The following is a 15,187-nucleotide window of genomic DNA, read 5'->3' as shown; positions in this document are numbered from 1 at the left end:
TTTACTAGACCCGTCAAATTCGGCGTGAGATTTAGTCAAGCAAGCCATCTCATCCTTATTAAAAAGTTCTTACTAAATCCGTATGGTTTAAGTGTTAGGTGTAAACCAACTGATTATTGCATGAATTAACTAAATCGAACATTCCTTAGATTTGGTCAAAAATTAATGGTAAGAGCACATAAAATTCAAAATTAATATTAATTTATCCTATTTTTGAAAACAGAAGATTTTTTATTTTCAAAAATAGAAGATGTTGAAGACGAATGAGAATTCTTCACCATTTTCAGCTTTTTTTTTTTTTATTCTGATGTTTAAATGTTTTTTTTTGTTATTTTACAAATTAAGAGCTTAAGATTTTGTTATTTAGTTTTCCTCCAAAATTAGGTAAATCGATCATAAGTTTAAAATTTATATTCTAAATTTGGTTCAAAAAATTACTTTTGAATTTTATTTTTTTAAGAAACTTTTGAATCAAATCAAACCAAATTCAACATTAAAATATATGAGTTCGAATTATTTTTATACTTTGACTTTAATGTGTGTCTGGTAACAAAACAAAGATGAGTATTGTATTTAGTAGGGGTATAGAATAGTATACACGTCGCGGGATAATACTGTATACGTATAACCTAACCGGTAGGCATCTAAACAACAACCTAACTGGTAGGCCATGTAGGTTTGACTTATTTTCAAACCGATTCCTGAATCATTTATCTAAAATCAAATTTGTTGAGTCAGTTTTTGATTCGGTAATTCAACCTCAAAATGTTTTTTTTTTTTTTAATATAATTCATTATTAATAATAATATAAGGAATTATAAATAATTATATAAATCAAAACCAATTACACTGTATCATTAACTCTAAACAATTTATTTTACCGAATAAACTTTTAAAATTCAGCTCAACAAATAATCCCTAAGAGTATATATAATTAGTTGCCGGTTAACTCCAATAATCAGATCTTAATTAGAAAGTTGGAGGTAAAATTACTTTGTAAAACTGAATTGGTTGAGAAAGAAACAAGTATGTTGATGAAAACTTCGGTTTGATATGAATTGAAACTCTTCAATTATTGAAAGGTTAGGTTGAATAGCAACTGTCATTTTCCATGTGATTATTTATTTGGCGGCAGCTTCACCGTAGAGTACGATAAATGCTACAAAAGCTTCACTTTCTATGTAAACTACCCACATGCTTGAACTATCCACAATTTTAATAAATGTTGAATGTTTAATGGCTAAATTCATAGATTGCCCTCCTAAACTTAATAATAATAATAATAATAAAAAAAAAACTCCATTGCAACCTAATTTTGCAAAATATCACTCATGCACCTCAAATTCATTTTTATTATGATTTGAGCACCTCAAGTTTACTAGAATTATATGTAGGTATGAATTCAGGTAAATATTTAATATATATATATATATATATATATATATATATATATATATATATATATATATATATATATATATATATATATATATATATAATTTAGATTAAAGGTGGACTTTGAGTTTCCTCTTAGGTTTTGCTTTAGGCCAACATTAATACATACTAAAAGGACTTTAAAAAACACACTACAAATGAAAAATATACATGTTTCTTTATGTCATTTATTTGTATGTTTTTTTATATTATAAAATAAGAATAAATTTATAATATTCTCACGATTCTTCAAATTATTAATTAAGCATTCCCAATGATTTTATAGATCAAGCAAAAAAATAAGTCTCTTAAGATGAGATGAACTCGATGCTTGGTTACCTTGACTTGGAATTTCATGTTTATACCATTCATCTTTTGACTTTAACTCAAAGCAAACGTGATTTCATATTTTTGAAAGAAAAAAAAATATCTTGCTTTCATAATTTTGGACCATAACATCTCTCCATTTTTTTTTGGATTGATCTCCTTAGAGAGGATTAATTAAGTATTCCAATCATAGTTTGAGTACTAATTATAGTTGTTATATGTTTTATTTATTAGATTTTCCAAGATCAATGACAATATATTACACATGTCATATGCATACATGTATTAATAAAAAAGATGTCAATCAGATTGATTTGGTTAGTTTTCTCATTAATATGGTAAGTAAGAGATCTTATATTTGAGTCCTCAAAATTTTCATTAATTTAAGTGAATAAAAGAATAAGCTGCTCAGGTGGTGTAGATCAGAGTATTTTAGAAAAAGAAAAAAGAAAAAGACTCCAAAAGAAACACGGATACAAATTCTTGGCAAACAGTACGTCGTGTCGTTTAACTCCCACCAGAAAAGACGTACACGAGACGAGATTGATGCTTAACGCTTTATCAAAAAGAAAATGCCGTCGTTTTCACAGGTAATCGTGCATTCATTCTAATGTTGTTTTTGTAGCACACCTTTTTGTTCAACGTCGCGCGGGAGGTTCTTTCATTTCTCATTTTTTCTACGACTCGCACACATAAATTTCTCAAATGGCGGTTTCTTCTTCGGTGTCAGAGCTCTGTATACAAGTGAGTTAGAATCAGCTTCACTAGAGCCTCAAAGCTTCTGAAAAAAATATCAACCATCCGGTTTTTTTTTGGTAGTCTCGTTCATTCTTTCATTTAAATAAAAAATAGAAAATTCATGTAATTTTGCAGTTAATTTCTTCTGCATTCCAAAGATGCCGTGTATCTGACGATATTTGTAGACTCTCTGTTCTTCTCAAATCATCTCCAGCTTCTGATCTTCCCATTATTCAAATTTCGAGTAAATTACTCTCTATCTCTGTTGTGAATTGCTTATTATCTGTTTGATTTTTCTGTTATAGTTTCAATTCTAGCGAGTGAACTGCTAGTACATCTTTTGCCTAACTTTTTCTTTTTTCAGTTTCTGATACTGGCATTGGAAGCAGCTTGGAAGAGTTTCAGAACCTGAGGTGCAGAATGGAAGCCATTAATGCCGAAATATGGGGTAAGAACTAAGAGCTTGAATCATTATTCTAACAATCCAAAGACAAAGCAAAAGGAAAGAAAAAGAAACTAATATATATGTATTTGTTTCTTTTTTATTATGGTAAAGGACATCGAATTATCAAATCGTAGGCAGAAAGCTATATTTCATTGTCCATTTTAATGTATTGTTTCATCTTTCTGGTGCAGATGGATTGCTTTCTGTAACGACTACCAGTAAGTTCTCATTGTCTTAGGGTAACGGTATTGAAATTGTTGTCATTTAAATCGCAAAAAAGTAGTGAATTGCTGGCTGCCACATTGACTGTGTCACATGATTATGATCACAATGCTTCGAGTCACAGTGTCACACAGGCTTTCTAACTCTTATATTAGGATTTAAAGCTTCATCAATTATTATGTTGTTTTTTCCTTAATATTTCAATTTCTTTTCTCTGACCTGCAAATTTTAACAATCATAAGCATGATATATTGTACTTATTAGTTATAACCCAGGGAATTGCTTAATTAAGGCTGTGTATTTTCTTTTTCTTCTTCTCCTGCTCTTTTTTTCCCTTTCTTTTTAGGGAAGTCATTTCGCATCATAATTGATAGGCTACCAGCTAGAAATGTGATTTAATTGATGATAGATATTCCTCTTTCTATCTAGTTTCAGTTTTATCTGCTATTGTCTGTGGAGACTGCAGGCTTTTGTGATAATGAGGTGTATCATTACCTTTTAAATCTAAGAGAAACCATTTCTAGCAGAAGACTGACTCGGCTACCTTCAAATCCAAAGAATGGCACAAAATTCAGGCATGCAATATACTTCTAGTTCTGGACCTTTCATATTGTTGTTTTTTTAGCACCCCATCTGTAATATTTGGTACAATTCCTCTATGCAGTGGGACTGAAGCACGTCTATCCATTTCTGAGAGACTTGATATTTTAGTGTCACAGATCAATTGCTTCTTTCACAAGGTTTGTTGGCTATTCTAGAAGTTTGAAGTGTCATGTCACATAAGCTAATATGTTTTATCTTATTACATTTTGTAAGAGTAGGCTTTGCCCTCCTAAGACAATTGATTGTACCTGTTAGACCATTTCATTTTTCATTATTACCAGCACAACATTATACAAAAGGAAAAAAGAATGAAGATGGACACAATGTTGCAAACTTATTTCTGAAGATGTTTAGAGATAGTAGCTCATAATTTTCAATAATCATCACCTTCATTGGGTGTAGCATTGGTGCTAAGTTGTTGCTACATTGAAATTTTTGGTAAGGCATTGAGTAAGATACTACTTCAACCAGGATCGAGTTGATGTCAACACAACTTAAAGAAGAAAGCAAGTAGTATCATACCAGTATACATTGTTGAGTTTAAAGAGCTCTTGGGATACTTCTGAATATTTTGTTCTGTGAAGCAAGTTTGTGGCTGACAGTGCCCAAATTGGTGTCTTAAGCTAACCCTCTTATTTTACATTGTTGAGTTTCAATCTGAGAGGATTAACTTTGCATTGCTTTTGTAGCAAGCACTATATTTTGTTAATTTAATGCTATCAGCACAGATAAGTTCTTGTTATATTAGGAATTCAGAATAAGCTTTCTTGGGCTTACTAACTTATTTACAACTATTGTTATTGCATTAATAATCCTTGCTCTAACTTTGAATATTCCATATTTTTCTACAACACAAGTGATCTCTTATTGAATGCTTCCACTATTGACCCCAATTTTCTTTTTATTTCTTTTACAGATTCTCATTCTAAAGATCTCTGTAAGTTAAAGTTGCAGCTCTATTGCTCTTTTTATTGAATGATTCATGTTATTGGGTTATTGCCTATGTCAAACAGAGTTTGTTAATGGAACTGAAGGCATGTTTCTTTTTGTGGTTTTTTTTCTTCTTTTTCCTTTTTGGGTATTGTTGGGCGGGTATGGAGAGAAGATTTATCTCAAGACTGCAATGAGATAAGCTCTATGCATTTGTATGATTATTGAGATGGATGACTATTAGGACATAGAAAATTTTTTAAACCAGGATATATCTGTAATATATAGTAACAGTTCCAATGTATAGAGATGGATTAATTTGCCCAACTGTTATGGTAAATTGTGATGCTGAGCAGCTGAGCAACTTCATTTTGTTCCAGAATGTTGCAATTGAAATGGTGGTTGAACGCGAGGATGTCCCTGGATCACACAGTGAACATTTCTTTCTAGCAGATGACAGCTATCCCTTGCCTTTTTCAATATCAAATGTTGAGCATCTGACATCTGGTCTTGAAGATTATGTTTTAAAGCATGGACATATGTTAAATCAAACTTGTAATTCATGCTTTCCAACTGGGTGAGCTCATAGTCCATTCATGGAAGCTTCATGTTCATAATTGGACTCTTCTACATTCATTCAGGAGTTGTTATAACAGTTCACAACTCAGTTATATATTAGATTTTCTGATTGAGAACTAAAAGTTTTCAGATTCAATATATTTGCATGCAACTCTGCAAATGCCTTGAGTCAATTCACTGACTTCAGGTAGCAGTGTGGATCAAGCTTTCCTGTCCTGCCTTCATTTACGTTCCAGTTCTTCTGACCCCAAAATCTTTGGGTTACTGAACAATGTAGGCCTTAGAATTCACCTTTCTAATGGACATTCAACCTTCATTCTCTGTATAGATGTTGTATTGCGGTTCCCCAGCTCTTTCCCTCTCTCTTTCTGTATACATATTATCACTTTAAATGTCCTTTCCAAACACTGTCATGATTAATTAGGTTCTTAGGAGCAGAATTTACAAGGAATTGGTGAAATGGAGGAAGGTTGATGGCAGTCTTTAATGACTTTAAAGTGCATGAGAAAGAACTTTCACTTGATTGATGTGACAAGTTTTATGCTCTATAAATACACACATAAAGAAACTCATATTTTCACATCACTCTTGTAGAAAATTTCAATTTGTCCAGGTGCATTACCATCTGAATGTTGTAGACATGTATCTTTCTCTAGGATCACCAAAATTTCTTAAGAATGGTCACCATTGCAGGATGTAAATTTCATAAGAATTATCACCATTGCAGGAAGTTGAATTGAAGACTTCTTTATTTGTCAAATTATATCACTTTTGCTTTTAGCAGGCTTTCTATTCAATATTGAACTTTCACTCTGAATTTTTATGGGCAAAGTTTTAATGCATTATCATGAAGTTACAGGTTTCATTTATTTCTGAAACATGTAGTTAAGATATGGTGGAGATGTTTCACTTTCTTTTTAAATTTCTTTACAGGGAAAATCTTAAGGTTGGGAATGGAACAGCATGCAGCCTGGAAAGCCATAGGAGTTCTGGACCTGGACTGATGATGGAAGTGGTAATTATAATAAGTGAGTTAGAGCCAACCTGCCCTTCATATGGGAAATGCAGCTCAAAAACAGATGTACATATCAATTTATTTTCCCCTCTCTTTCTGCTCCTTTACGATTTTCCTTTTCTATTTATAATGTTGTGGGATATATTCTGATAAGATGTGCCAGCAAAAGGCAAGTTGCAAAGTTAAGGAAAGTGGGATTGGAAAACCTAAAATAATAATGCATCCTTGCTACAAAATGCAGAAGGTTGAAAATGACGGTCATTTCTACTTTTTATTATTTTGGGCCTAATGACTAAATTGAGTGATTCTTCCTCCTAAGCTTTAGTTCCTGGTCAACTGTAGGCTGAGACGTGAAGTCACAATGAATCTAAGGAAATGTCAGAGCACTGGTTAGATAAAGGATTGTAAGAACCTAAATGACTCTGCTAGTCAACATATATTAGAAATTGAAAGATTCCATTGATATTGTTTGTTTTGAATGGATTGGTCTATACTCTCAAATTTCAAATGGTTGGATGTGTGCATGATGAATTCTAAAATGCAATAGTATATTGACAGCTGTAAGTTGTAACATCAAACACCATAATATGAATGAATTTTCTTGATCTATAGGAGTCTACAACTTTACATTACGAACAGTGAATTGAAATTTGAAATTTAGATTTCAAGATCAAGAAAACATCTAAACTAGGTGGTCAGCCTAAGTGATTCTAATCTCCTTTCCCAATTTTATTATGTACTAGTAAGTATTAAGTCCCAATGTTGAATGAATTTTTACGTTTGCAACAGGGGTAGTCTCCGGTTTTCAGGGATTTGGTAATTGATGAAATGCTTTTTTTTTGCATACATTAATGTTGCACGTGTAATAGTATTGCTTTTTGTAATATCTATTGCTCTTCTTACATGCATTTGTTTGTCCTGCTAATTTCCAGGTCTTGTATTTTGAAGATTTCAAACCTTGTCCAATTTCTGAATCCCTCCAAAATGCATTGACTAGCATTGACTGGAAAAGTTATGGATTAACTTTAGGGAACAATGTGGATGAAGGAGGTAACTTGCCAATAGGGGCAAACTTACCAGCTCATACTCGTATGGTTATGGTCCTTCACTGCTACCATAAGCAATATCCGTGTTCATTGAATTATATACTTTATATATTTGCTTAAACTTTATGCTACATTCATCACTTCTGCTCCTATATGTGTCTATTGTTGTACTTGCAACGCTATATTTTCCTTGACTTGTTGCCAAGGAAGTAATATCGCCATCAGCAAGGCCTATGACTCGAACTAATCGTCATCTTATAAAAAGGGCTGTTAAACTTGCATTAGATGATTTGAAGGAGAAACATGCCGGAATTCTTGTAAGTGAAAATGCCATCAAGGTAATTCTGTCTATCTATTGTAGATTCTTTAAAAGCTTGTAGAAAAAAAGAAAATTAGTAGAAATGTTATAACACACTTATTAATGAAACAACTAAGTTTAAATTTTGGAACAAAAAGTATAAAATATGCAAATCCATTTGGCCTTTATTTCCTGAACCGTGGACACGATGTAGCTACTTGTTTGTGACAGTAATTATTATTTCGGCATTTTAAAATGAAAATATATTATCTAGTAATTTATGTAATTATGTCTGCTTTTTGTACTTAAATTTGAAAGTATCATAATCTTCAGGTTCGTAGTTATGCTCCTGACCTTGCAAGATCCATTGCGGGTCTTGTGTTGTCATCTAATGATCCAGACTTTCAAGAAGAATGTTTTTCTCTTCTTGGTTTGCAATCAAGAGAAATTAGAGGAGAAACTGTTGAAGAAATTATTAAGGAGAAAATCATTTCAATTATAGATGTGAATGATAAAAAATCTCAGAGAAGCAAAGATGTGGCAGTGGCACCTCTTCTTTTCGAAGGAGACTGCTTCTGGAATTCGAACTCTCAAGATATGGAATTCGAGGAAGGTGAGGATGCATTTAGTTACTTCGATTAACTACTAAATAATATTATGTCTCGCGTTGAAGCTGTATATTTCCCATCTTATTGATTACATTAGAGAGCTAATATTTGGATCATTAAGTACTATGGAATATATTTGTTATTTTGCCTAGGAAGAAGAGGATAAAAAATTTAAAAATATATATTGTTTTATAATTGTTTTGAAAAATAGCATTATTGATTGCAAAATGTCGTTACCTGAGTGGTTTCTCCCTCTTTTTTGGTTGTGAATCTACCACCACCGGACACTCCCTTTTCACCGAATGAAGTTGAATGTGTCGATTTCTATGAATACGACGATCCATTTGGGATTTGCTTTCTTCGGTAGTGAGAAGTGCTTTTGAGTTTCCAAAATCTGGAATGTTCCTTAGTGGGCCCCGATTGAGAAATTTATCGCCAAGATCGATGGTTCTAGGCACGATGCGATGGTCCAGCTCCATTCCCATCAGGAAGCTAAAAGAAAGTTATGTATGTATGTATGTGTATATTTTCTTATCTCGTCTTGCGGTATTCGTGGTCCGAGAAATTCAACAAGATCAGGACATAATAAAATAAATTAATTCAACCATATATATGTATATTATAAAAGTTAATTATATATTTCAAGCTTAAAAAGTTATTTATACACCCTTTTGTCCACACTGTACGTATTTAGTGTGAAGTTACGACACAACGACAAAACAAGGCCAAGCATATCTAGCTAGCCTCCAAAAACGAGAAAAAAAAAGTAAAACAAAAGATATAACTATATATAAATTAAGGAATACACCAAACATTGAAATATATATATATATATATATATATATATATATATAGAGGAAGAGAGAGAGTAAGATGATTTTTCAAGCAGCAGAAGGTGCAGGGATATAGGCAATGGCAGGCTCAGGCATGGAAGCCATGATAGATGTTCTTGAGAAAGTTTCTTCTCCTGTTTGTACTGAGTTTTCAGCCCTCAAATCAAGCGACTCGTCGTTGTATATATCCCACCATTTTTTCACTAGTGTCTTGATGTCTTCCCTGTCCATGTTTACTTCCTTTCCGGTGTACCTCCATGGTTTTGAACCCTATATAAATATTTAATTTAATGAGCTTAATTAATTAATTAATTAATTAAGAAGGGTACTATTATTGTTACTCGTATACTTACAGCAGCGCAGTAATGGACAACCTTAACCTTCTCAAACTCCACATTCTCAGGATGACGCCATAACATGGCCAAAACCAGGTTGTAAACTGGAGGAAGTGGCTTGTATGTCTTTTCAAAGAACATATTCAAAAAATCCTGTCATTTTTGTTCACAAGAAAAGTAAAAAAAGATTAGTACCACTATCTAAGTAGTATTATAGTAACAGTAACTTTCTGTTTCTCAAAAAAAAAAAAAAAAAAAGTAATAGTTAATTTTCTATAATGAGTCTTGCTTTTATCTTTATTCTTTTCCTAAACCTAAATTTTGATGGCTAAAGTGACAGCAAAATCCTGAAAATAAGTGATAATATCAAAATTAGAGTGTGTTCTATCTCTTACCTACACATACGTTTTGTATTTCATATTTAACCAATAAAAAGAAAATCTATCAGAATGAGACATGTCATTAATAAATTTAGAACATTCATTCATGATAAATTTTATATGGATATAAAAGTCTAATCTTTAACCATCATTACACAATATGTGATGAATTTAATTTAAGAATTTCTCATGTCCTGTATTATTTTTGGAAAAGAAAAAAAAAAGTAATGGAAATTTTTTTATGGTGATTAATAAAAATTAAAAACATACTTGTTCTGCAAATGGAGTTGGAGGGGTGATCTTGAGAGAGTGAAGGAGGTTTTCATAAGTCAAGCGGCTGGGCTCGAAAACAAACATTCCGGCGTTGAAGTAGAGAGGAGGAGGAGAGCCCATATCCGCCGGCCACGGAACTCTATCAGGGCACTGTTGACAGTATCCAATTTTGTACTGAAGGGAATAGTTCCATACTTTCTCACAAAAGCAATCCATAACAGCATAAAAGTAACCATCTGGAGTGTCAAAAAGATGATCTATATTCTCGAACACTTGGATATCGGCATCCAAGTATATCATCTTGCTGTACTCCTCAAACTGTAACAGCAATTTTTCATTAATTGCATAATTCAGTAATTAATCCATAATTAATTACCATAATTTGCTCTTTATGCATTAAAAATGCTAAGTGCATGGTGTCCTGTGCGCTTTTTCTTGATCCCCGTACCTTAAAATTAGCTGTTTTAGTAGAATTCACTTTTTTTTGAGTAACTTTTTATAAAATGTTAAAAGTTAAATGCACATGATTACTCTTTCATAAAAACTAGTTTAAATTTTATATTGCTGGATATATAAAAAATAACATTTAGTGAAAACGCTAAAAATTAACTAATCAGTTGTTGTTGAAACAAAGCCTAACTTTTTAAATTTGTAGTCTTCGAAGAATTGGTTCTATCTTAGGAAATCTTTTATAAAAATTAATTTAAATGCTATATTACCGAATACACAAAAAATAACATTTATTCAAAATGCTAAGAACTAACAAAAGTTATCGTGGAACAAAGCCTAACTTTTTAAATTTGTACGTCTTTGAAAAATTGTTTCTGTGTAGGAAATCTTTAAAACCCTAATTAAAGAATGATATGCTCCGAGATCAACTAAAAACATCAAAACATTTTATGGGAAGGGGCAGAAATGAACTCCGAAACCAGATTAGTCTCCAGAAAAAAAGGATAAAAGATAAAATATATACTTACATTCCAAATCCTGAGTTTGGAGTAGTTAATGACATAATAGGCATGAGCAAATTGAATATGATTTTCTGGTGGATAAATAGGGTCAATCTCACGAACAATGCAACCTTGAGACTCCAAGATTTGGCGATGTTCATCAGGAACATCACCTAATATTGCAACAACAAGAGGGTATGCACTTTTCACTTTCCTTAAACCTTTAGCCAATCCAACCACTCCTTTCACATAATCTCCATCACCAGCTAAAAACGTGACGTATGCCCTTTTTGAGTAGCCTGTGCTCAAGCTTGATACCTTGCCGGAACCCGAAAATACGTCCACCGAAACTCCTGGAGCCATTTATAAGGTTTGACCACTTTACTCGTTTTTGAGGATTTTTGGGGAAGTAAAATTAGCAACACTGAGGATGCTACCTTACTAACCTTTTTTTTTTCCTGAGTTTCAATGGCGCCTTTGCCTTCTTTATATAGACGTAAAATGTAGAGTAAATTCATGCCAAATGAAATGGAAATGAGACTTGAATGTAACTTCTTCATGTTGTTGGTCATTTCCTTTTCAAGGCTTAGATATCAACTATATGGTTAATTGTCGTTATACTTTTTTTTCTCCATTAGTAGAAAAATGAATTATCAACGTGTCTTTTTTTCTTTTTTTCTTTTTTCTGTGTGCAGCTAAACTTTATCTAGCCTTATCAACAAAATGGACGGTTGAGATTAGATTGGTTACGATGGTCATAGTCAATTCGAGGATTCATACCATTAAAATACTTACATATGTTAAGGACTTAGTTAATGAATTGAATTAGTCTTTAAAACTTTAATTCTATCTTTAGTTGAAATTTTCAATCAAAATAAAATTAATCAGGATATATGTCAATTTAATATATATCATAACTTTTTTTTTTCTTTTTAAGTATTAGGAAGATGGATTATAACTGTTGGGATTATAACTGATCCGAGTAGGGCCCTCGAAAAAATGCTCCGATAATTACGTATTGGATATTGACATTCGAATCCACCAGAAACAATAACCACGATAAAAATTAAATAATTACCGTGAATGCCAGATGAAAAATAAGAACACCGAGATTTATGTGACTCACCTTTCAACTGTTATGGGCTACGTTCACGGGACAAAAACTCCGAATAATTTTTCTACTAAAAATAGTAGGTACAAAAGAGATTACAAAAATAGTGGTACTCTAAATGTTTCCAAAAAACACCCAAAAATTATAATCCTCCCTATTTTCTCTCTTTTTCAATTTTAGGAACCCCTTCCTAAAATTCTATAAACTCTATATATTTTTATTCTTTTGTTTTTGTACATTAGTTTAGGGAAAACCTTCTCCTATTTATAGGAGAAGGGGATGCTTTAATCAACGGATCCACCGACTGCGCGCAATTAATGCATCCAATTGCGCACAACCTTCTTTGAACAAGAAAAAAAAAACGTGACTTTTTTTTTTCTTTCTTCAAACTTGTGTGTCCCACATGTTAGAAGGATCCCATAACAATTCTCCCCCTCCCGACTACATGGTGGGACTCTACATTCCTGCCGCTTTGACACACAGTTCGAACTTCTCCTTCGGAATGACCTTTGTTAATATATCTGCAACATTTTTGTCTGTGTGGATTTTCCGCAACTGGAACTGCTTCTCTTCAATGGCAAGTCTAAGCCAATGATATCTTACATCAATGTGCTTCGTTCGTGCATGATACATAGTATTTTTGCTCAAGTCTAACGCACTGTAACTATTACAATAAACTATATATTCTTCCTGCTGCACACCCAATTCTTGAAAGAGTCGCTTTAACCAAAGCATTTCCTTTCCTGCTTCCGTTCCTACAACGTACTCTGCTTCAGTCATTGATAACGAAACACATTTCTGTAATCTTGACTGCCATGAAATAGCTCCCCCTGAGAATGTAAATAGGTATCCTGATGTAGATTTTCTTTCATCAAGATCACTGGCCATATCGGCATCTGTGTAACCAACAAGTGCAGACTTTTCAACTGCAAAATTAAACATAACTTGAAGTTCCTCTCAGGTATCTGAAGATCCACTTCACTGCTTCCCAATGTGTCTTCTGGGGATTTGACAGAAATCGGCTCACAACGCCAACTTCATGAGCGATATCTGTCTCGTACACATCATTGCGTACATCAAACTTCCGACCACTTAAGAATATGGAACATTTGACATATCTCCTTTTTCTTTCTCTGTTGATGGGTAGGATTTCTTACTCAACTTGAAGTAAGCGGCAAACAGAGTGCTAACTGGTTTAGCATTCTTCATATTGAACCTCTCTAGAACTCGTTCAATATATTTTTCCTGCGATAACCATAACCTGCAGGACTTTCTGTCTCGGATAATCTCCATTCCGAGAATTCGCCTTGCTGATCCCAAATCCTTCATGTCAAATGCTTTTGACAAATCACTCTTTAACTTGCTAATCATGTGTGCATCTGGTCCAACGATTAGCATATCATCAACATATAAGAGAAGAATGATAAATTTACCATCAGGGAATTTCTGGACATATACACAAGGATCTGCATCTGCCCTTTTGTAGCCTTGATTCACCATGAAAGAATCAAACTTTTTATACCATTGTCGCGGCGCTTGTTTCAACCCGTACAAGCTCTTCTTCAGGCGAAAAACCATGTCCTCTTTTCCCTTGACCTTGAATCCTTCTGGTTGTTCCATATAGATTTCTTCTTCTAGATCCCTATGCAAGAATGCGATCTTTACATCAAGCTGCTCTAACTCAAGATTCAAATTGGCGATAAGACCTAGCACAACTCGAATAGAACTCATTTTCACAACTGGTGAAAAAATCTCATCAAAGTCAATGCCTTTCTTTTGAGTAGAGCCTTTGACGACCAATCAAGCTTTGTATCTCACTAGGTTGCCATCATCTTTCTTCAGTTTGTACACCCATTTGTTCTTGAATGTTCTCTTCCCTTTTGGAAGTTTCACCAGCTCATACGTGTCATTCTTTTTCAAAGAATTCATCTCCTCTTGCATGGCCTTTGTCCAGGAATCTCTGTCTTTCCAAGATTGCACATCTTGGAAGCTCTCTAGCTCCCCCTCATCAGTAATCAAAATGTAATCAGAACTAGGGTACCTTGAAGATGGTTGACGTTCTCTGGTTGACCTTCTTAACTGAGGTTCAACTCCTTCGGGTGGAATGGGGTTCTCTGGCTCCCCCTGCTCAACACCCTCTACATCACTATTATCATCTACAATTGTCTCTTGATCCCCTACGACTGGCTCTTCTTCTTCTTCTCGTTCTGATTCTGGTATTCCTCCTCCTGTGGCATCATCTGTAGGAATGCTTCCTGGTGTAATATGAACAACACCATCACTTGTAGATTCTTCATAAGTTGTATCTGCCATGATCTCATTCTTATGGAATACTACGTTTCGGCTCCGAATAACTTTCTTTTTCACTTGGTCCCACAACCTGTAGCCAAACTCTTCGTCTCCGTAACCAACAAAAGTGCAAGGAACTGACTTGTCATCAAGCTTTGATGTCTACTCATTTGGAACATGCATAAATGCCTTGCAGCCAAATACCCTTAAGTGAGAGTATGAAATATTTCTACCTGTCCAGACCTTCTCCAGGATACCAAAATCCAAAGGTGCTGAAGGTAGTCTGTTGATTAGGTAGACATCAGTATTGACAGCTTCTCCCCAAAATGGCTTAGGTAAGTTGCCCATTTTGAGAATGGATCTGACTCTTTCAATAATTGTGCGATTCATCCGTTCAGCAATGCCATTGTGTTGAAGTGTATCAGGAACTGTCTTTTCATGCCTGATACCGTGCTGACTTCAATAATCTCTAAACTCCTTAGAGATATACTCACCACCATTATCCGTGCGCAAACACTTCAATGCCACTCCAGTCTCCCTTTCCACTATCGAATGGAATTGCTGAAAGTGCTTGAATACTTGGTCTTTTGTGTGCAACAAATATATCCATGTTTTTCGTGAGAAATCATCAATGAAGGTAAGAAAATACCTACTTCCTCCAAGTGATTCTACCTCCATGGGACCACATACGTCAGAGTGTACCAACTCCAACTTGTTGTCTCTCCTTTTAGAGCTTTTAAAAAATGAGACACGATGTTGCTTCCCAAATAA

General features: G+C 33.7%; 2 protein-coding genes across 2 annotated transcripts; one reads left to right on the top strand and one right to left on the bottom strand.

Annotated features, from left to right (window-relative positions):
- Window positions 1-2,301: 2,301 nt before the first annotated feature.
- LOC105644968 (type 2 DNA topoisomerase 6 subunit B-like) lies at window positions 2,302-8,501 on the top strand. Its single transcript, XM_020683578.3, has 12 exons — window positions 2,302-2,505; window positions 2,635-2,743; window positions 2,864-2,947; window positions 3,136-3,162; window positions 3,633-3,741; window positions 3,831-3,906; window positions 4,686-4,706; window positions 5,080-5,276; window positions 6,212-6,359; window positions 7,226-7,416; window positions 7,545-7,677; window positions 7,971-8,501. The coding sequence occupies exons 1-12, from the start codon at window positions 2,467-2,469 to the stop codon at window positions 8,277-8,279; spliced, it is 1,443 nt and encodes a 480-aa protein (XP_020539237.2). The 5' UTR covers window positions 2,302-2,466; the 3' UTR covers window positions 8,280-8,501.
- A 359-nt stretch (window positions 8,502-8,860) lies between these two features.
- GOLS4 (galactinol synthase 4) lies at window positions 8,861-11,479 on the bottom strand. Its single transcript, XM_012230008.4, has 4 exons — window positions 11,044-11,479; window positions 10,064-10,384; window positions 9,432-9,566; window positions 8,861-9,348 (listed from the first exon to the last, which is right to left on the bottom strand). The coding sequence occupies exons 1-4, from the start codon at window positions 11,377-11,379 to the stop codon at window positions 9,127-9,129; spliced, it is 1,014 nt and encodes a 337-aa protein (XP_012085398.1). The 5' UTR covers window positions 11,380-11,479; the 3' UTR covers window positions 8,861-9,126.
- Window positions 11,480-15,187: the final 3,708 nt, after the last annotated feature.

The sequence above is a fragment of the Jatropha curcas genome, chromosome 3, assembly GCF_041381405.1.
Source record: "Jatropha curcas cultivar XTBG-Jc1 chromosome 3, XTBG_Jcur_1.0, whole genome shotgun sequence".
Classification (NCBI taxonomy): Eukaryota; Viridiplantae; Streptophyta; class Magnoliopsida; order Malpighiales; family Euphorbiaceae; genus Jatropha; species Jatropha curcas.
The sequence above is the reverse complement of the archived record's forward strand: the minus strand, read 5'-3'. Positions and strand labels throughout refer to the sequence as shown.